At 52.9% G+C, this 20,960-nt stretch overlaps 2 protein-coding genes across 5 annotated transcripts in view; one reads left to right on the top strand and one right to left on the bottom strand.

Annotated features, from left to right (window-relative positions):
* Positions 1 to 1,835: 1,835 nt before the first annotated feature.
* GPR137C (G protein-coupled receptor 137C) lies at positions 1,836 to 18,873 on the bottom strand. Of its 3 annotated transcripts, none has more exons than XM_080394418.1 (7): positions 18,226 to 18,863; positions 10,571 to 10,614; positions 9,589 to 9,817; positions 6,320 to 6,469; positions 5,641 to 5,763; positions 5,410 to 5,525; positions 1,836 to 4,672 (listed from the first exon to the last, which is right to left on the bottom strand). In XM_080394418.1, the coding sequence occupies exons 1-7, from the start codon at positions 18,592 to 18,594 to the stop codon at positions 4,501 to 4,503; spliced, it is 1,203 nt and encodes a 400-aa protein (XP_080250544.1). In that variant the 5' UTR covers positions 18,595 to 18,863; the 3' UTR covers positions 1,836 to 4,500. The 3 variants fall into 3 exon arrangements, with proteins under 3 accessions (XP_080250544.1, XP_080250546.1, XP_080250545.1); XM_080394419.1 differs by lacking the exon at positions 1,836 to 4,672 and adding an exon at positions 4,679 to 5,233 and having other exon boundaries at positions 18,226 to 18,870; XM_080394420.1 differs by lacking the exon at positions 6,320 to 6,469 and having other exon boundaries at positions 18,226 to 18,873.
* A 123-nt stretch (positions 18,874 to 18,996) lies between these two features.
* TXNDC16 (thioredoxin domain containing 16) overlaps positions 18,997 to 20,960 on the top strand; it is a 41,994-nt gene continuing 40,030 nt past the window's right edge. Inside the window, exon 1 of one of the 2 annotated variants that reach the window (XM_080394391.1) lies at positions 18,997 to 19,681. The gene's annotated coding sequence lies outside the window, so the exon portion shown is untranslated. The remainder of the gene's footprint in view (positions 19,682 to 20,960) is intronic. The other variant, XM_080394390.1, reaches the window with a different exon arrangement.

Here is a 20,960-nt window from a genome sequence, read left to right as displayed (position 1 = left end):
CCGCAGCGCTGTGCTGCCTGTGTTTTGTAGGCTTCAGTCCTTGCCTCCCGGTTGAAGGCAGGGGGAGATGCCCCCTGAAGCAGGCCATGAGAGGAGTCCTGCTGGTTGCCATTTGGCCAGCCTTGTGCCTCTGTCTGGGCTAGAACCTCGGTGAAGCAATGGGGCTGGCATCCTGCACGCGGTGAGGCTGCTGAAAGTTGGTGCTGGGCTTTGGTCCCTTGTTGGAAGGAGAGGGGGGGTCTGCGATGAGGGGAAGGTGGACACAGGGTGAATGCAGCCATCTTCTGCCAGCTCTGCCACAGAGAGCCAGCCCTGCCCAGCGCCAGGACAAGGGGCAATGGGCACACGCTGCAACACGGGGAGTTCCACCTGAATGTGAGGAAAAACGTCTTTACCGTGAGGGTGCCGGAGCGCTGGGACGGGCCGCCCAGAGAGGCGGTGGGGTCTCCTTCTCTGGAGACATCCAAACCCGCCTGGGCTGTGCAGCCCGCTCTAGGAGACCCTGCTTGAGCAGGGGGTTGGGCTGGGTGAGCTCCAGAGGTCCCTTCCAGCCCCCACCAGCCTGGGGTCCTGTGTGGCACCAAACAGGGCTGAGTTATGAGCCCCACAAAGCCACTCAGCTTCCAGCCAGCACCCAAAGGCACCTGCTCTCCTCAGAGGGCGAGAAGAGCCAGTGGCTGGCTGTGCCTCCGCTCCCCACACCTGCCTGTGGGGCAGCATCCGCATTGCTTACAGCCTCTCCTGCAGCAAGCCGGGAGCCGTCATCCTGCCTGTCCCCCTCAGCCTGTGACAGCATGTTTGCCCTCTTTTGGGACCCGCCTGCCTGCTGCTGCTAGACGGCAGGGCTAAAAAAGGGAAAGGACGTAGCCGCTGTGGGGCTGCTGCTCCTCAGAGGCGGCACGGAGCTGCTCGGTGGCTGAAGGGAAGTTGAATTTTGCCACTCCAAGGACAAGCAGCTGGGGAAGTAGGGCAGAGAGCTGCTGTGGCCGAGCCAAGGCCCCCCCCTGCCAGCTGCCCATCCTGCACAGCCAAGGGGCTGGAGCCCCCAGCCCTGCTGCCAGCTGGTCCCACCAGCCCCGATTACACCATCCACCTTTGCAAGAGGGGCAGAGGGCCGGCTCAGGCACAGTCAGTGCCACTGGAGGACAGGCACCCCCAGCAGCCACGCTGCTCTTCACCCCAAGCCCTCAAAACTGTGCTGTGGGGGCAGGTAGCAGCTGTGCAGGAAGGTGCAGTGTGCTCCAGCTAAGCCGCTGCAATTTGCGGTGAGCTCAAGGCCACAGAGATAAACCTGCGCAAGGAGGTACGGGAAGCACAGAGTTACTGAGCTGGGGGTTCAGCTCCTCTGCTGCTCTGTGCCACAGAGGCGGCTGGAGGGGGCAGAGGCCCTGAAGCAGAGGCCATGGCTCCAGCACACTGTACCTCATGAGCTGGAGACACAGAGAGTATCACATCCCTCCAGCCCTGAGAAACATCAAAGAACAAAGCACACCATGAGGGCAGGGGGAAGAAAAGCTGCTCTGCCCACCCCAGAAAACCACTGCTGCAACGGGGAGCTGCAGGACCCCGTGCAAAGAAACCCTCCCCGTGCACTGCACCCAGCCGGCTTTAAGGCCAGCAGGACACACAGGCCCCTGCAGTCACACCGGAGCAGAGCTGGCTGGCCAGCCCCGAGCTGCGCCAGCTCAGCTCTCCAGCCCACCAAGAAGCAGCTTTACCATGTTGCCAGCCACACCTTGGCAGAGCCAGCCAGGGCCCTGCGCGGGCTAGGGCTGCAGGACCAACATCTGGAGCTGGTGGGGCTGGGTCACATCGAGAGCAAAACACAGCCAGGCCTCTGGCAACCTAGCACAGAAAGTAGGGTTTTTTTATTTATTTCAACATAGTAGTGCTTGGTTACAGTTTAGTGAAGAACAAATAGGTACATTCATTGGCCACAGCTTCCTGTCACAGCCAGCTGCTGCCTGACTGCAAAGCCAAAACACTGTTAAACCATACCAAAAAAAAAGTTTAATGAAAGGCAACTATGCATTAAAAAAGTCATTGTATTTCTCAGCTATAAATTACTTCAGTAAAACATGGGACCAGCCCCAGCAGGAGCAAGTCAGAGTTTTGAAATTAACGGCCATCCGTACAAATGAGTAAAACCAAAACACTTTGCCAGTCACTCACAAGTACATTAGCAACAAGACTCACTGCCCCAACCCCTGACCTGCCATCCTAATGCCAGGAAGATCGTATTATTGTTGTGTGCTTCAGTGCAATATGAACAATGAGCCTGTAGCCCTTTAATTCTTTATTTTAAAATTATTATTTTTTTTGCACTACACTCCTTCCCCTCCAAAGAAAAACTTAAAGTGCTCCTAGTGCTTTGGAATTTAAGCAAGAACAGGGGCCACTAGCATCACTTACTATCTTTGGTGACTTACAGCAGAAGAAAGGGCAACACACTGAGTCCAGGTCCTCCCTTAGCTTTGCCGTAAGTCAAGCAGTGATTGAGATGGAGCAACCTGTTTCTGTGCCCCGGCCGAGGCGAGGAGACAGGCAGAGCAGCCAGGAGAGCCACGGCAATGGGGGTGGGGCTCTGGTTCAAGTACTAGAGCAAGAGGGATGTGCTGAAAGTTGTCATCTCCAAGCCTTCTCCAAAAAGCAGCAGGGATTGCTCCTTTTCGGGGGCCAGCAAGAGTGAAGCGGGTTAGCAGGAAGGCCCACAAGCTGGCACAGACCACACAGAGGGACAGGGCATTCTTGGTGTGACAAGTGACATCTAGCTCAGTAAAAGTGAGGTGGGTGACAGGGTGAGCAGGCCATACTAGTGAGCACATGGCAAGTGAGGAGAGGCCGGGGCTGCCCCAGTGCTTGGGGGTTCTCTCACACAGAGCTATGGGGGCTCCAGCACCAGAGCCAGCCCAGTGTCACATGGCTGGAGCCAGGCAGTGCCAGACCGCTCCATGCACAGGCAAGTCCTTCACCCCCACCGGGTCCTTCAGTGTCAGACCTGGCTTTGACCTGCAGGAGCAGCCCTGGGTGGGCTAAAAGCAGTTCCAGTTCAGGCTGTCATGACAGGGCAGAGCAGCTGCCCTCCCTGGGCCAGGGCCTCCATCCAAGGCCACATCCAAAGCTGCTTCACTCATCCCCACATCAAGCTCAGGGCAAGCCAGGAATAACACCAAGCCTCCACCTCCAGGAGCCCAGTGGAGCTACCAGCCAGGTCAAACATGGCTGTTTTGGTTAAAGAGACAGAAACCTCCTCCCAGACCGACCCGGCACACTCAAAATGCTGTGTACACTGCTAAGCCCTGCTGATGCAGCTTCTGTGGCAGTGGGAGGACTCCAGGCCCATGGTCCTGCTCCATGGCCAGGTCTCCACAGTGTCTGCCACCTCCTTCTGCAAGAGCAGGCCTTGCCTCCACAAGCAGACAGACAGCCCCTGCACCTCAGCAGGGACCCCACCGGTTCACGTTCACTTGAAGTTAAAACCCTTGGTTATCTGCTAAATGCAATTTAATACTGCGGGGGAAAGGGGAGCCCCACCATGGGCTAAGAGGGGGGAGCCGGACTGCTCTTACCACCCCCCAGTTAAAGCAGCCCTGGTTCCACATGTGCTTTGGGCCACACACATTCCTGCATACACACTCTCACTGGGCCAGCTCCAGCTCCAAGCTTTCCCTGAAGGCAGCAGCCCATGGAGCCTTGCCCCACTACCCAACAGCAGCTACCATCCGAGCCAGCCCTCTTCCTTTGCCAGAAACTAGCAGGTTGGTTACAACATAGTTATCTCAGTGCCAATAGGAACACTGGGTCTCACCCTCATAGGCCTCTGCTCTAGGATATGCTTCGAGCCAAGCTTTGAACCCACAGTCCTAGGTAGGACAGTTCAGCAACCAGGTGAAACGAGGGCCAGCAGTCAGGGCAAGACCACAGTCAGCCCAGAGGCATCAGCCCTGCCAGGTGTGAATATGGCACAGTATGCTTTAACATTCACCACAGGAGGCCCTGCCCGTAATGCTCTGTTAAAAGAGCTTCACACTCCCAAGTGAGTCAGGATGCAGAGTACTTCACGGAACACGTCTTTGCAGGAAGATAGTGCCTCTCCCAGCTATGGATGTGCAATTAAAAAGAGTAACTAGAACAGTCTCAGACCAAGCACAGTCTGAGCAAGATTCGTTCCTTCCAAGTGTGCAGATAAAAGTGCAAATATGCATTTGATGTTTCTTTTCTAGTGAGGAAGCTCTGGTGCATTTAGCTGCCAACATCTTGAAGACCAGACCAAGAAAAAGCTTCCAGAGAGTTCCGCTTCACTTTGCTACATGGTACCTTAAAGTCACAGTTCTCTTGCTTACTGCCTGCAGCCATAGGCTCAGTCCCGCTTACAGCTGCAGCAGGTAGTGGAATGTTTGTGTCGATGAGTTAGATGCTTTGGGGAAGAATGAAAGAAAACCAGGTTACAATCCTATACATGAATGCCACTTCTGGGAAGAAAGGGACCTCGCAGCCTCTTCAGTTCTGTGGTGCAGGGTATGAGCTATGGTGATTATTCATCTCCGAGCCGCCTGCGGCAAAGAGCAAGGGGGCACTGTCTGTAGCTGTTCCGCTGAGGTGGGGACCCACCACGTAGCTGTCATTTCCAGCCAGGGACCCATAGCAGCCAGAGCACTGAGGGGTAGCCAAGCTGGGAGAAGAGACAGAAAAACCAGACGTGGACTCTTAGAGATGGATAATTTGGCTGCAGCTAGTCTCCGCTGCTAGGAAAGACTTCCGCTGCCAGCACCGACAGGGTTATCCAAGCCTGCAGAAGCAGGCTATAACATGCAGGCACAGTATCTCCAAGGAACTTGGCTTCAACAAGACAGGTACAAGGAGAAAAGCACCAGGCCCTAAACACACTGGTCAAGAAGAGCCAGAAGCTCTGAACCCCTCACTACGCCCCTGAGCAGCGGGCAAAGGACAGGGCTGTCAGGCTTCCCCCCAGTTTTGCTGGGGATATTGGACCATTCTCCCGGACACCAGGAGCTTCCTGCAGACCACATCCCTCCCAGTGGAGAAACAACTCTTGAGGCCACTTCAGAGCCCTCTGCCCCCACAGCTGAGGAGGGATCCCAGCAAGATCAGCCCCTCTGGATGAGGCCTTCCCGTCTGTAGCCACTGCGTATTTTCTACCTGTGAGCACCCAGTGCGATATCCACCTCTCAGAGCTGGTCACTTCTGTCTAATAAAAATAGCTCCTTGTGAGCTGCAGGAGGGAACCAAAGCAAGCTCAGTCAGAAGGCTTCTTGCCCCACCCACCCTGCCCAAGCTGTCTCTTAACACTAAATTTTTCTCCTAGGAGCAGAAGCCAACAGCTCTGTTGCTTCTACTCAGGGCAACAGAATGGCAGCTGTGCTTTTACTTGTCCTGCAGGACACTTACCCTCCATCTCTGGCCCCAAGCCGTGACAAGTCATCATCGCTGTCATAGCGCCTCGGATTGTCAAAGAAGTAGGCTCTGGAGCTGTAACTGTGACTATTCACCATCCCCGCTGGAGTCTGTTAAAGAGAAAGGAGTTAGGCCAGAAATGGGATATTTCTGACAACCTTTCTGAAGGCCTGCCCCCACACCCCAGGCATCTCCATTGAGCTACAGCAGCTTGCTCAGGCTTACCAAGTTCTGACTCAGTCTCTGAGCCCGGAAGAACAGCACCACAAAAGTTGTCGGCACCAGCTCCCAGAGGAAGAGGACCACTCCAAACACCACATACTCTTCACTGCTCACTTCCACATGCACCTGCGGACAGAAGTTAGAAGTCTCTGTATAAACCTAGCCATCAGCAGAGCCACACAGCTCCCAAAGCTGGACACACAACACAGCTTAGAACCAGGAATGCAGAGAAACCCTTACAGTTGCAGGAATCCCCAAACCAGAATGGTGACCTTCACCTGACTGTTGCTACTGGTTTTAGTGAGCTCAGTGTGCTACCAGGGTACTCTTAGCTCCCTCCCCACGCCAATGACTCCCTTGCATGCAGCCACGCCTGATTAAGCATTGCTTTTCTGCTCTAGTTGACATGTTCCTCCTCTTCCCCAAAAGAAGAGTTGGCAGGCTAGAACTGAAGAGCACAACAGGGAATCCCTCCTGGAGAAGCAGCCAGATAGAAGATCAAGGTTTGCTGTGGTGGAGAGTGCAAGCAGGGCTTCTGAAGGCAGAAAGCCAGCTCATCTGGGGATTCAGCTGAAGAGACACCCCCATGTAGCTACCTTCTCACCTACGCACACCCTCACAGGAAGGTAGAGTAACTGCCGTTCACTTTACTAACTCTGGATTGGGGGTCCCAGACACTCACCTTGTCTGAAAGGTTGTCCCAGCCATAGTTAAAAGGACCAGGAACATTGTCTGGAGATATGGCCACAGCTACCAGGTTATAGCAAGCCCTTGAGGAATACAGAAGAGCAACTACAGATCCCACAAGAATAGCCTGGCAGACAGATGTTCCCTACAACAGGAAGAAAAAAACCACCCAGTTTTAATACAGACCTTCCAACAGAGCTGCAATTCCACACACACCACCACCACCCTCTCCTTAAACACATGAGAAGCTATGCAGGCAAGAATGACCTAGAACATTTGTATGGTGCTGCTAAAATATTCAGAGCTGGTTAAGAGCTTTCTTGTGTGACGAGTTCATTGCAGTAGCAGAGCTACACAGCCAGTGTCACCTGGGAGCAGGCAAAGCTTGAGGCACAGGAAAATTATTCTCAGAATCTTATCAGTCAGCTTCAAAATGGTGGTCCAGAGAGATGCCATCCCCCCCCACTGCCATACTGTGGTACTCTCCAAGAGAGCAGCGAAAAACCATTAAGAGAATCAACTTTCTGCTTTACACCCTGATCAGACTCCAGAGCAGGAGCATCCACCCAGCTTGCTCACCCCGCAGCAGTTCAGCACCCCTGACACCAAACACATTTGTCTAGGCAATAAACTCAAATATTTGGAGTGGGGAACTGTGAGAACAGGCAGAAAGACCCAGGACCTGAACCCCAGCACTGCTGTGGGACAAACCAGGCTTTGCTTACAGAGCAGTGTACTGAAGGGTGGCTAGATATTGCGGGATCTCCAACTCCTGCTAGCTGTCCTGTGCTGGTGAGGAGCTTCCTCCACTATTGTTTCAGATGCAGTGCTGTCAGAGGTACATGAGGTACCTGAAGGTCATGGTACCTACCTTTCCTGGACAGCTAGTCATGGGAAAGGAAGCCACTTGAAGATCTGCAAGCATCTCCACTTCTCTGCTAAATATACCCGTGAAGCCTTTTAATAGCTGCTGGGAGCCACCAAGTCAGTGAGCAGGCAGACAAACACATCTCAGCAGCTGACTTGCCTTTGTGTTTAAGCAGATAGTCTACTCACTCATTGGCCTGCTCCCCATCCAAGCTAGGGGCATGCTAGCTCTGCTTTCCTAGCTTTAGAGCACTTGCTCAAGAGAGTATCTTGGAAGAGTAATCATGAAAGTGCTGCTAACAGACAAGTCCCTGTGACACCACTGGAGCACAGGAACACAGCCTGTTCTAGCACAGTTAGCTGAGCCCTTGGTGTCTAGTCCAGCAGATCAGGAGGCAGAAAGGCTAGTGAAACAAACCCCCAGCTAACAAGGACCACCGTACTGGATCTGGTTGCAGTCTAACAGCACAGCCTCCTCAAGTATCAGATGGCTCAAAGCCTTCCTACCTTCAGGAGTGGAGGCAGCTGCCTCACTGGGCCCCTCCAGCCTTGCTGTATTGCTTTGAGTCAGCAGGTTCACAGCTGGAGCTCAGGAGGCAGGACAACCTTTTCAGGTATTTGTGTAACACTTCTGTTCATCCCCCATCCTATTCTTGCAGCTCCTCCACAACAAAGTCAGGGAATGCCTCCAAGGTAGGGAAGGGAGACAGCATTTGAATGCAAGAGACATTTACCAGACAGCCAGGCTGAGTATTCAACCTGAGATTGGACTTCTCTATGGCATTTCTGCAAGAACAGGGCCCCACAGGCAGCCTCAGGCATGTAAGTAGAGGAAGTTACTGCATTCATAAACTACTGCTGGGTGAACTTGGTAAGTTAATTAGTGTCCAGAGCCAGTCAGAGCTGGATACCTGGCCCATGCAAGAGGGATGCGAGCAGGTTCTCAGCTTAGTCATGGCTCCTCTGTATCATTTCAGATCACCTGGCTGCAATCAGCAGCCTCTGTGGAGAGCAGTCACCAGAGCCAGCTGGATGTCAGTCCTAGCCACCCAAGGCCCATACATCCTGGATTCTGGGCAACCACCACCACTCTCTGCTGCTTAAGAAGCCCAGACTTCTACAGACAGCCTCGGCTTGAACTTGACAGCAGAGGCCACCCTCACATCTTGCTTCCCTAGGAGAAGGGGCAATGGACTGCAGCCACTTTGAGTGGTCATGCAGATGGCCTGCTAAGCAGCAAGGAGATGCCTCCAGCCAATGCAAGGCAGTTGCCTGGATCCAGAGTATCTCTGTAGCAGTGTCTGCTGCAAGGCAGCTTGTCACCCTCTTCATCCTCTTCCTGAGGGGGGATGGAGCCATCTAACCACCTCCAGAAGCTCTATGCTGTGGGCAGCCTCCCAGCTGAGCCACATACAGTAGTGCTTCAAGCTTATGTAGATTCACCTGAGGGCACATTGGAAACAGGGTCTCTGCAGGAGGCCAGAGCCCCACCTTCTGACACTGGAGAGTCACAGCATACAGGGTGAGGGGCTGTACTACGGGGATAAGGCAGTAGCTCCAAAGTACTAGAGCCAGGCAGCTGGCTTCCCTGAGCCTGACTATGCTCAGGTGTGCAAGTTTTTCCTACGGACATTTCCAGGCTCATCAAAAGACTGCTGCCTGCCCTTCTCAAGAGGCCAGGTCCCCCTGGAATCACTGCCCTTGACAGGAGTGATATGGCTTTCCAGAGGAAGGGGTGGCAGCTCAGGGGCACTCTTAATGCCAGCCTACTGCCACACTGAGACTGGTGGTATCTTATCTAGTTTCCTACCTGCTTAAGAAGAGTATGTTCAGACCCTCCCCTGTCCTTCTGCCTTGGGGCAGGACCTACAGCAATTTCTCCTCCCCTTTTAAGATGCTCACCTCATCCAGGACAGGCAAGCACTGCCTCTGGCTCAAGGAGGCAGGCAACTAAAGCTGGACTGCTGGGAGGGATGCCCTTTGCAGAGAGCTGTTCTGCATCTGCCAGAGATATGACAGAGACTTAACTGTCCTTAGTGACAATATACTGCAGAAACTGCATCTGCTATTCTTAGAAAGCCCTCTCTTCCAGTCAAACCCTAAATTATACTTCTAAACCTGAAAAGCGTAAGCAGGTCATGAGTCTCCTATCGTGCCAGCAAAGCTGCAGACAACATATTCCCCTAAAACATCCAGGGCACTTCATTCCTACAGCAAAAGCATTCACTTTCTGGAGGGAAGAGTCCAAGAGCTGCCACCTCCATGCTGGAAGTAGTGTTGGAGCAAGAGTAGCTCAGGTGCCACCAGGCCAGCATTGCTCTGACTAAGCACGCATAAATCCAGTTGAGAATCCAGCTGACTACTGCAGTTCCAGTGTAGTTTGAGGTATTTACCTACCTTGGACTCGAGGTAGACATTCGCTGAAGACATCTTTCCTAGTTTGCACATGCAGCAAGCCAGCGAGATGGCACAGAGGATGAAGAGGCTGTCATTGACTAGGGCACGGGCAAGGACTGTCCACCTCAGCTGGTTCTCTGGGACCTCACCATGGATTAACATTGCACAAGTTAAGTTCACAACTAAGAAGAGAAGGCTGGTAAAGATGGAGCCCAGATACAACAGGACCCTGAAGAAATAGCAAGGGAAAAAAAAAAATAAGTGGAGTTAAAAATTAGACAGTTCTGGGCTCATTCTGCACCACCCTCTTGCCTCATCAGACAAGAGAACCTCCTAACATGCCCAGTGCTCTGCTTGCTATGAAGATCAGACATTCCAGCAAGTTTCAGCAGTTGTATTGACAGCCCAAATCCACAGAGTATTCGTCTGAGCTGCTCTCATAATGCATAAGCAGTGTAAGTAGTCATGAGTTACAAGACTCATCTTCTGACAGTCAGGTTCTTATCTTGCAGATTTTAAGTGTTGCTCTAGCTCTGCATTAACTTCAGTCAATAAGCTATGAGTCATCACAGCCACTGCAACTTCTTTATTGAAAGCCACTGGAGCTCACATTTTCCATTGTGGGTTTCCCTAGAAATGGCCAAGAAGTGCCTGGGCTGCACTAACAGTGGTCTCACCTATCGCTCAAGCCTTATCCTGCAGATCTTTTTTAGCTCAGAATGACCTTGAGAACTCATCTAGTTTGCTAGCAGCACTGGTATTGGGATGCTAACAACATGGATGGAAGCATGTAGTATATGCTTTTAGCTTCCTTGGTACCCTTGAAGCTCCCAGTCCTGCTCCAAGGCACAACACTGATTCTTGTCAGAGTATAAAATTAGCCCTGTTGAGCCTTTGGGGTCTGAAGCTCCTGTTCCTAGCACTGGAGCATGAGTTTTACCTTCAAAGCTGGCTTAAGGTATGTTAGAAAAGTACCACTTACTTGTACTTGTTGAATTCAGCTGCACATTTCACTTTGAATATGACCTGGGGAAAGATTTGCACAGCATTACTTAACATGACCTATAGCTCTCCTTTAAACTTAACAACACTGGAGCCATCATCCAGCTGGACATCTTGAAGGACTCCAAATTACCTATCAACACCAAGCCTTGCACTGGACCCACTTGCAAGAAAGAGTACCAGTCTTTCTTGCAAAAGCCAAAAGCAAATGTAGGTGTCCAACAGGCATAAATGTGTTTAACACCCCATATGTGGCAAGGGCTTTAACACCACACCTAAGGACTCTGAGAAGATCAGGAAGTTTAGCACTCAGGTCATTCAAAAATACATCTACTTTCCCCAGTGTTCTCTGCTGCATATTTTAGGACCTCAATCATCCTTGATTCCCATGTTAGAGAAGGCTGCCTCAGCAAGACAAATAGCTGATCTAAAATAGCCTTCTGGTATTGGATGATGGACCTGCAGGCTATAACAAGCATTTGGAGCTCACAGCTCCTCCACCTTTGAGATGTTTGTAGGCCAAATACACCTGAAATGTAACCCTGAGATGGTAGGAAGTCCTCCGGAGGTGGAAGACCCAGCCTACCAAGTTGCATGGCACACTTGTCAGACAAGTGTATTGGATAACAGTTTTGCAGACTGTTTCACTCTTCAAAGCGACACGTGCTGTGTCCAGGAGTGGATCTGGGTTCTGCGAATCTCCTCACTACACAAGGAGTTAGGAGACTCAAGATGAAAACTGCACAGGAGAGACCAGTGCTTCAAAGCAAAGGCTCACAAGCCATTCCTCAGACTGCAGGGGACTGAACCCATTTGGGTTGGGAAGGCTGGAGGAGAACCATCAGCTCATACTCAGGCAGCCCTACAGCACTCTTCCCAAGTGCCAGACACCCTTCTATGCCCCTTTGGGCTGCAGACTGGCTCCTGCTGAAGCATGCAGGGGCAGGACTTCTTGCCTAAGGAAGTACGGACAGTTTAGAGAGGTGCAGAGACACACTCCCAAGTCACAGATGTGACCACAACAGTCCCACTGCAAAGGGATAGGTAACCAGTGCTCACATATTGTCAGGACAAGCAGCATGCTGACAGAGCTACATGGAGCTCGCTTGTCACATACTGATTTAGCACAGCTATGGCAGGAACTGGTTTTTGTCCTGTGAAAAATGCAGATCCTGGTACAGACTCCACCAGGAAAAGTCCCAGAGCTGAGGTCACATTCAGTCTCAGCCAAAGCTCATTAGAGACTCTGAAGAAACTTGGAAGAAGCAGAGAGCCATCTAGCCAGATCCAGCAACCATGTACTTGTGGTCAGCACAAGACCACTATGGGATCACTGCACAGGTGCAGAGGTTTAGTTTCACTGCTTCTGCAGGGAGTCCTTCCTGTCAGCATCCAGACTCTGGCTGCAGTGAAGGATCAGTCATCTCTTACAAGGCACCCTTAGTCAGCTTTTTTTCCCCCCCGATGGGATTTCTTGGCTCCTGCCTTCCAGTCAGCACTGAGGCAGAAATGGCACTCTGAAGCTTCAAAAATAAGGCTCCTGCCAACAGGATTTCCAGAGACATTTCAGGATTTGAGGGTTGTCTGATCCATTGTAGTAATGTCAAGCATTTGAAAACCCCCCTACAGGGCATGGGACAGCTTCAGCAATCCTGATCCGAGAGCCAGATTCACTGTCTGGCTCCTCTTCCCCAGTCTGAGGGAGGATGAACTTGAGTTCACTTGAGAAGCACTTAATGGGGAACAAGACACAGTACTTCAGCAGAGGGAGGTATCCAGCCCCCATGGCTGAGGGGCACAGTAGTACAAGCAGTCTCTGAAACCCTCTACCCTGTTGTCTTGGCCTACAGCAGCTCAGGGAAGTACAGAAGTGTGGCATAACACACTGAGCCCCAAAGCTCATCTGAGTTACAGGAAACCTGGACCTCAGAAGGACCACGTGGTGGCTTCAAAACAGAAAAATCCCCAAATCCTCCTCTGTCCTTAGCTTGCCTGTAGGTTACATTCAACCCCTTTGGCAGTGTCAAAACAGACATCAAGGACGTCAGGCTGGGAAACCTCTTTGTTCAGCACCCATTTGCACAGCATGGAAATTCATTTAAGGTATTTGTACATCTGCTCCGTCTCCCAGAAGAGTCATTTGTAACCACAGCCTCTGAGTAGTGGTGCAGACAGAGTCCCTGGCTTGTATCTCAGCTGCTCACCCTGGCTGAGAACAGCCCTTTGGCTAAGCACAGGAACACCACTGGCCAACAGAAAGATGCTGGCTTCTGCAGTAGCCCCGTGCAAGATAGTCCACCAAGACCCTCCTCTACAAACCTGAGGATTAAGGCACACAAAGCTGTCTCAGGGTTAAGAGCACAATAGCAACCTGAGACTTGCACTTGGACTGCTGCCATGAAAAGCAGAAGGGGACCAGGCCCCAGCCTTATACTCCTATTAGCCCCCAGCTACTTAGTCCTATAACTTCAGGAAGGGAGCAGGCACCACTCTTTACAGTGGGTTTCATTATTAAGACATGACAACTCATCTGAAGCTTGTTTTTAATTCATAGTGCTGGGTCAGTAGGTGACATCAGCAGTGTTCACACTGCATCTTTGGGTTCTTGTCCTCAAGATAATCTTGCTAGCCTTTCAGCACTGGACTAGCTCTGCTGCTTTCCAAGCCCAAGGACAGCTTATGTAGAGGGTTCTGCTGTGAAGAAATCAGTGCAGAGCGCTCCGGAGTAACCCTATTCTTCATAAAAACAGGCAACACCGACCCATGCCCTCAGACAAGTGCGTTATGCCAAGTTGCTAGTGGCAACCCTTGCAAGATGAACAGTTCCTTCAGTTCCTAGCTGAGATCAGCCCCAGAAGCCATGCAGTTGCCTGCTGAAAATAGGGAACAGAGGTCCCTGCTAGCCCAGCCTCAGCAGGGCTAAGAAACTTACTCTTAAGCAAGCCTTTTTAACAGTTAGGCAATACTCTGTTGTCTTTATAGAGCCACAAATCCTTTGAGCATTTTACATCAGCCAGAGACATGGAAAGAAGGCAAGTGAGAAGAGCTACAGACCTCAAAGTCCCTTGTGATGCTGGAGGCTTTTTTTTTTTATGAAGAGTTGCTATATTTCACAGAAGTGCATACCTTGCTCACATCACTGAACCCAGAAAGTGAACTTGCTAAGAGTATGTTCTCAGAGCATTGTTTAGGGAACACAGTCATCCTTAGAAGGTGTATTGGAGATGTCACAGCTCCTAAGAGAAGTGACAGACACCATATCCCACAGATAGCTCTAAGGACCACTTTCAGTACCTGTACAAACCAAGATCTCAACCCCAACACTGAGCCTCAGATAGCATTTCAGCTTGGTTTTGTTACAACCATTCATAATTGATCTGAAAGATCCAGGAGAGCCAGAAGCTTGTCATTGTTTGATGGAGTCAAAGTCTCTTTTGCTCCTAAAGAAGTCATGTGATTGGGCTCTCCAGATACAAGATATAACCATGTCCTGCCTTGACATGAACATAGACCTCAGTTGCAAGAGTTGCATCCACCAACAGATTCCTTCTCTCACCACAGAGATTCAGCAGCAAGCACTGGAGCACAGCACAGACTATTTTGGGACTATGCCCCATAACAAGTGTTCAAGCCCCAACTTGTCCCTCAGAAACAGTTGGGACTATCCGTGAGGATCTCTCACCATTCCTACTAATACTGGGATCATCCTATGCCATCAATAACACAGGGTACAACTTGCTTGGACCCTGATTTCCTAGAATAACTGGTTGCTGGCATAGCCACCTGTTCATTCAGGAACAGTGGAGCCCATGGGAATCATCAGCTATGGGATGGAGCAGTTTTGAGCTTAAGTGACCCCTTACCAGTCCCTGAGGCAGAGGGCACATGCTAGGTGTCTGGCAGACAAGGAGAATGGAAGGGTGCAAGAATGATTGAGGCTTTTCCAGTTTTCCATCTGAAAAGGCAGGAAGATACAGGACAACAAGGACAAATGGCTCCCAGGCTGGATGCTCTTCCCATGCATGTCTGCTTCAGTGCAATTAGAGCAGCAAGGGATGAAAGAGGTTGATGTCATCACAGATGGAGCACTTTAAGAAACCCAGACAGGTTAAGGGTTATGGCCCCACCAGTCTGGCAGAGCCTGATCACTCTAGCAGAAGACCTTACTCATTGTTGCACATAGCTGCTGACTCCCAAGTGAGACAATGATGCCAAGTGCTCAAGAAGGTCTTTGAAAGGGTCAAGATGGAGGTTGGGTTGTTGTGGCTACATTTCTATGTACTGGACTCCTGACAATGACCTGGGGGAAAGCAGGAATTAGCACAGACTCTTGGGAAAGGTAGAATTACTCAAGCAGATGTCTAGCTGGCAGCAGAGGAGCTATTCCAAAAGCAAGGCAGAGAAGGACCCTGGGCTGGTTATCAGAGCCACTGTTCTGCCAGTTTGAGGCAAGATTGGGAATGAATCCGAGGAATCCAGACCTGATATACTGCGAACTCTGAATTTCCTGGAAAGGAACTAATTCTGTTACAAGCTGAAGCAGAAAGGAAGAGATCTTCCCAAGCAGAACCCGTTACACTTTTTGATGTTCCAGGTGGAAATAAGGCAGTGACAAAAAGAAACTGTTTCCACCAAGTAAGTGTTCTGGAAGTGTTCAAAGCTCCATCCAACCTGGCCTTGAGCAATCTGGTCTAGTGGAAAGTGTCCCTCCTGTAGCAGGGGGTTGGAACTAGATGATCTTTAAGGTCCTTTTTGACCCAAACCATTCAGTGAATCTATGAAATAAGATTTTTGTCAGGTCTCCACATCCTCTCAGGAGCTACGAGGGGACAGGAAGAAGATAGCCTCTCCCCACAGAAAGGTGGAAACACCAGGTAGTTTCACGAGTTTGAATTTCACAGCCTGGAGTGCAAAATAATGCTAGCTCTCCATGGGTATTTATTGTTCCCTGGAGCTTTTCCCCCACCCAGCACCATTTCACCCTCAGCTTGTACATAGCCTGAGGAGCTCTGTAAATCAAGCAAGATTAGCTCAAATAACATAGCACAGGCCACACTTTCTTTCTCTGCTTAGACAGATGCCATTTCTCCAGTATCTCCACAAAGGAGGCACTGTATACAAAAACAATTACCCAGGCCTTCAGCACAGAAACAGCCTATGCTTTTATCTGAGGACATCTAAGACCAGGACACCACCCCCAGCATAGCAGAAGCCCAATGCCCTTCTACAGGTTGCTACCAGCTGTCCTTTAAGAACTAGGAAGGGATGGGCCCTCCACAGCAGGTTCTGCTTGAAGTCACACTAGTAAATGTACCAGTCACCTCCAGATCTTGAGCCACTTCAGGTAAACTGCTGTGGTTCTACCACAGCTTCTCTCCTTCCTCCAGATAGGGACAATTCTTGTTTAATTACTCCCTAAGCCCCCTTAAACACAACTGCTCCTGTGCCTTAAGGCAAGGACCAAACACAACCAAGCCAGGCACATCTCAAGTTAGCTACCAGTACACAGCACCCTCCCACCTAGAGAAGGATGGGCTAGTTTTATCAGCCTGTAGCCCAAGCAGAGACAGCCAAGTATCACTGCTCAGGATCATTTCTTTTGTTAAAATGGAAGCCAGAAAAGCACCAAAGACTTTCAGTCCATCTAGCTGCACTCTTTCTCCAAACCTCTGGAGCTGCAAGCTTCACTACGTACCACCACTGTGAGATCACCCACAAATACCATGAAGCGCTGGACACCCATTCTGCTTGCGACAGCCAAGCATCAGACCCTCTTTGTAGCTGAGCATGCATACCCATTTTCTTAAGTCATTTTATCCTTCCCTACTCTAGATTCTGAGCTCTTATTTCCTCAGACAGGATTCCCCTTGCCTCTGGGTCTTCAAGGAGAAAGAAACAGGGTATATTCCACCGAGTCCACTCAAAAACAGATGACTAGGGATGAAGGGAAGCCCGAGAACCTATTTGAATTTATCTTGCCCTTCTTTAAAGATGCCTTTTAACGAGCCTACAGAGGCAAATCTGCTGTCAGTCAAGTCCAGTGACTTAGAGGAAAACAGAAATCCAGCCACTTTGTGGTACCAGAACATAGGATCCCTTCCTCAGCTTGCCTTTCACAGGACACACAAACACCTATTGGTTGGAGCATTTGGTAGGTCAGGCTCCCTTTAACAGACAAGATGGATTATGCACACTATGCACCATTTGTTATTTTGCTGCCACTCGATCAGCAGCATATCTAACACTGATGGCTTTTGCAACAGGCAGTTTACCTTAGCTTCCAGGTGTTTATTTCAGGGCTGGGGGGGGGAACAGAACACAGGTGGGGGGGGAAGAACCAAAAGAGCCGAACAACCTAATTGCTCCAAGTCTCACATTATCATGTGAATGTTGATGTCCTCGGGAAAATGAAATCATAACTCCCATCGGTGACACATCGGAGCGATTTCGCTGTGTGTTAGCGATTCCTTTGTGAGGCTGGTGAACAGCTGAGAGCTGCAAAGAATCTGAACAACAACAAAGCTGGAAGGAAAGTACTGCCTATTTATGAAACAAGTCACCAAACTGGAAGGCAGGCAAGCAAAGGGCTGCTCATGAGAAACTGGAGCAGAAACAAAATATTCAGAGGAAGAAGGGGAGGGGAGAGACAAGGCTTTAAAAGATAAAGACAAGTGAAAGGACTAGAGAGAGGGGGATTAAAAAAAACACCACAAAACAAGTGATGGGAAGCCCAGAAAAGAAGGAATACAGCTCAGCAACAATAACAAGCAGCCCTGCACTGTCCCAGTCACGATCTTTGTGCTAGGAAGGGGCCCACCTCTCCAGCCCCAGGCTGTTGTCTGGGGGAGGCAGAGGGATCTCGGGGTTTTTGTCTGACAACAAGCTGCAGAACAACAAGCCCAGTTCACAGCGGAGCAGAGAGATGGAGAGAAGGAGGGAGCGCAGCAACAATAGCAGAAGAGGCTCTAGCTGGTGACGTAATGGTTGGCATCACTCCAGGCCAGAGCAGCCCCTGCTGCTGCCACTTTCTGGTCCCCTTTAGAGACGGGGAATCAATTAAAAAGATGCAAAACAGTCCCCCAGGAGAGCCCCGCGGCGCTGCAACCCCTCTTGCAAAGAGGAAAGCCCCACCCGGGAGCAGGGCACATCTCTGCACCCCCCCAACCCCAGATTCAGGGCATGTGCCCCCCTCCCCCCCCGGTACCCCCGTACCACCCCGCGGGGTCTGCATTCCGGGCGCACCCCTGCACTCCGCCAGCCCGGCACTAGGATCCAGGGCACACTTTTTGCTCACACAACCCCCTCCATCCCACCCCACCCCCAAGCCTAGATTCAGGGCATTAATCTACGTGCCTTCGCCCCCCCACCCCCCCAGCCTGGATTCAGGGCACAACCTTGTACCTCCCCAACCTGCCCCAGAGCCTACACTGAGGGCACCCCTCTTCGCACCCTCTCCCACCGAGCCTGGTCAGGGCACACATACACCCCCCCATCCCACCCCAAAGCCTTGGCTCCAGGGCACACCTCTGTGAACCTCCAAGTTTGGGGAGGGCGGCTGAAAAGGAAGCTTTAGCCCCGGCGTCCTGCAGGGTGAGGGCTTGGAGCGTCCCTGCCCCCCCAACGGAAAAAACTTACCTCAGCGAAATAGAGGTTGAGGAGGCAGAGGCTGGAGAAGAGCAGGCAGCCGGGCAGGCAGTAGAGCAGCCAGTGGGCGAAGGGCTGCTGGAGGCGAAGGGCCTGCAGGGAGTTCTGCAGGTAGAAGGAGAAGAGGGTGGTCCTGAGGGCTGCCCAGAGCAGGCAGAGGAAGAGGCAGAGCGTGTGGTAGCTCAGCCGCCGCTCCCGGTAGTAGAGGAGCAGCCAGAGCTGCAGGTAGGCGAAGAGGAACAGGGCGGCGTAAAGCGCCGTGTGGAGCACGGTCAGCCCCAGCTCCACTGCGTAGGGCACGGCGGCCCCCTCAGCCAGGGCCGCCCCCTCAGCGAGGGCCGCCGCCGCCGTAGCGCTCATGGGGCAGCGGGAGGCAACGGCCCGCCAACGGTCGCCGCGCGCGCCCGCCCCGCCCCTCCCCTCAGCCCCGGCTGGACACCCCCATGCAACAAAGGGGAGCCCCCCGCCTCTCGCGCTCCCTCGCGCGCGCCCGCCCTCCTGGCTGCGCCGCCCGCCCGCCCGCCGCCAAACAACTCTCTGCCGGGGACAATCAGCTGAGCCCGATTATTTGAGGCGCTCGCTCCTGACAGCGCGCTCTCCCCATTGGCTCCCCGCCGGCCCGCCCCCACCGCGCCCATCCGACGCGCCGAGTGGTCGCCGCTGCCTGTCACTCACGGCCGCCCCCGCCGTTCGCTTCTTGCTTCTTGGGTTGCCGCCGCCGCCCGCCTCCTCCCTCTCCCGCACCGCCTACCTGGAGCGGCGGGAGGAGGCCACGCCCCTCGCGGAACTGGCCCCGCCCATCGCGTCCTCCCCCCGGGGGCGGGGTCTCGGCCGGCCGTGGCGGGGCGCGGCGGGGCCCGGCGGCTGCGGGGAACCACAAAAGGGGGAGGGGGGGGGAGCGGCTCTGGGGGTCTCCGTTACTGCGAGCAGGGGGTCCCCGCCTTTGGGGGTCGGCGGTAGCAGCACCCTGCTCCGGGGCCGGGCAGGGGCCTCCGGGAGGAAACAGGGAGCGTTCCTAGAGGGGTTCCTGGAGCTGGTAGCGGGGGCACCGGGGCACCCCCGACAGGCTGCGGGGAGGTGCGGGGGAGGTCCCACGGTGGTGGGTGCAGGTTGGGTCTCTGCTGGTGTGGGGATATCCCAAATGTAGCTGAAAGACCGCCTGTTCCGTACGAGCAGCCGCACCTATGGCTGTGGGGAATGCTCAGAGGCCACAGCAGCCAGGGGAACCTTCAGAGACCCCCCAGTACTGAGAGCCCAGCTCAGGTCTCAGCGATCCCGCCGCTGGGGGGGCACAGACCCAGCAACTTCGTTTTGGGCATCCCACATTCTCCAGCTGTGCAGCCAGGCCGGGGCTGCTGGGGCCAAGGGGAGACCTGGATGCGGGATGCTCTCCCAGCAGCTGCGGCGGTGAGATGAGGACTTCAGCCCGAATGCTCGGGACACCCAGGTAGGTGACATTCCTACTTGGAGGGAGCTCAGCCTTGTTGTCCCTCCAGTGCCAGCTCTTTCCCAGCACCTTAGTCCCCAAGGCCAGACTAAGTGGGTGCAGCAGCTGTCTGTGGGTGCCGGGGCATCGGAGCACTCCTCTCGCTGCGTGGGCAGAGGGAAAGGCTGTGGCGTGTCCCTGCCGCAGCCTCGGCCAGCAAGCGAGGCCCAGCGGGGCTACTGGGTGCAGGGAAATGGGACCTGGGATCGAAAATGAAAGTGAAACTCTCTGGACAGGGCAGCGGTGGCAGCATCGCTGCAAAAAAAAACCAAAAACCATCGAGGCAAAGCATGCCAGGCAACAGGCTGGGATGCACTTTGATGTCCCACCTCTGCTGCTGACCCTTGAGAAGAGTCCCTGCACTGCCAGGTGCCCCTCACCGCAGCTGTCCCTGCGGGCCCCCTCCTGCCCTGCCTGCTGGCCCCTATCTTGCATTTGCACGGACAATCGGGCATGTCTGGTGCAAGGGGTCAGAGGCCGGGGAGCAGCAATGACGTGGGAGAAAAGCTCCGTTATCATCCGACGCAGTGTGCCAGATGTGCCTCCGGTCTCACGAGCTGCCCCAGCATGGATTTACGCCGCAGGCTGGTTATGCAGCAATCTGCACCATCCTTACAGCGCTGCTGGTCGAAAAGCACGGCTGCCTCTGCACACAAAAGGCCGAGCAGCTTGCTGGCTCAAAACGGTGCTTGTGGATAACTGCGAGATAAAGAAACACCTCTGAGGTGACGGCGCTGGTTTCTGGCTGGAAAGCAGCAGTGCATGGGGGCTACTGTGGGTCCTGGCATCACAGCCTGGCTGGGAGGCTTGTGGGGGCATCCAGTACCGGTGGAAACATCTCCCCACAGCTGTAGGGTCACGGTCATGGCAGCGGCAGCGCAGGATGGGGGGGCACAGCTGTAGGGGCCTCGCAGTTGCAGGTGGCAACTCCTGCCTCCTCCACAGGCTGCTGGGGAGAAGGGGGTGGGTGGGTGGGAAAAGCCAGCAGGTATTTCAATGCCATGATTGCAAGCCCATCCTGAAGCGGCTGGAGAACGCTCTCAGTGCTGTTCCAGCTCCAGATGCTGGGGAGCTGCAGCTTTTTGACCTTATTGAAGTCAGCTGGGTCAAAAAGTTACCTTTGGAAAATTTGAAGGGAGCTGGGTTGAGCTCTGTTCCAGCAAAACTGGGTAGTGATAATTAGCCTGACTTACCTGCTGATTAGGAAAAGGCTGGTGATGGCTGCTTTTTCAAAGATGAA

Source organism: Falco punctatus (genome assembly GCF_963210335.1).
Source record: "Falco punctatus genome assembly, chromosome: 7".
Lineage (NCBI taxonomy): Eukaryota > Metazoa > Chordata > Aves > Falconiformes > Falconidae > Falco > Falco punctatus.
This window is presented reverse-complemented; position numbering and strand designations above follow the sequence as displayed.

Bases quoted from the DNA above. Each gene is read 5' to 3' on its own strand.
- GPR137C (XM_080394418.1), bottom strand. From the start codon at position 18,594: ATGAGCGCTACGGCGGCGGCGGCCCTCGCTGAGGGGGCGGCCCTGGCT. The intron at 10,615-18,225 runs GTAAGTTTTTTC...ATCTTTCCCCAG, and splicing joins TCAACCTCTATTTCGCTGAG to GTCATATTCAAAGTGAAATG. The intron at 9,818-10,570 runs GTAAGTGGTACT...CTATTTCTTCAG, and splicing joins GCTGAATTCAACAAGTACAA to GGTCCTGTTGTATCTGGGCT.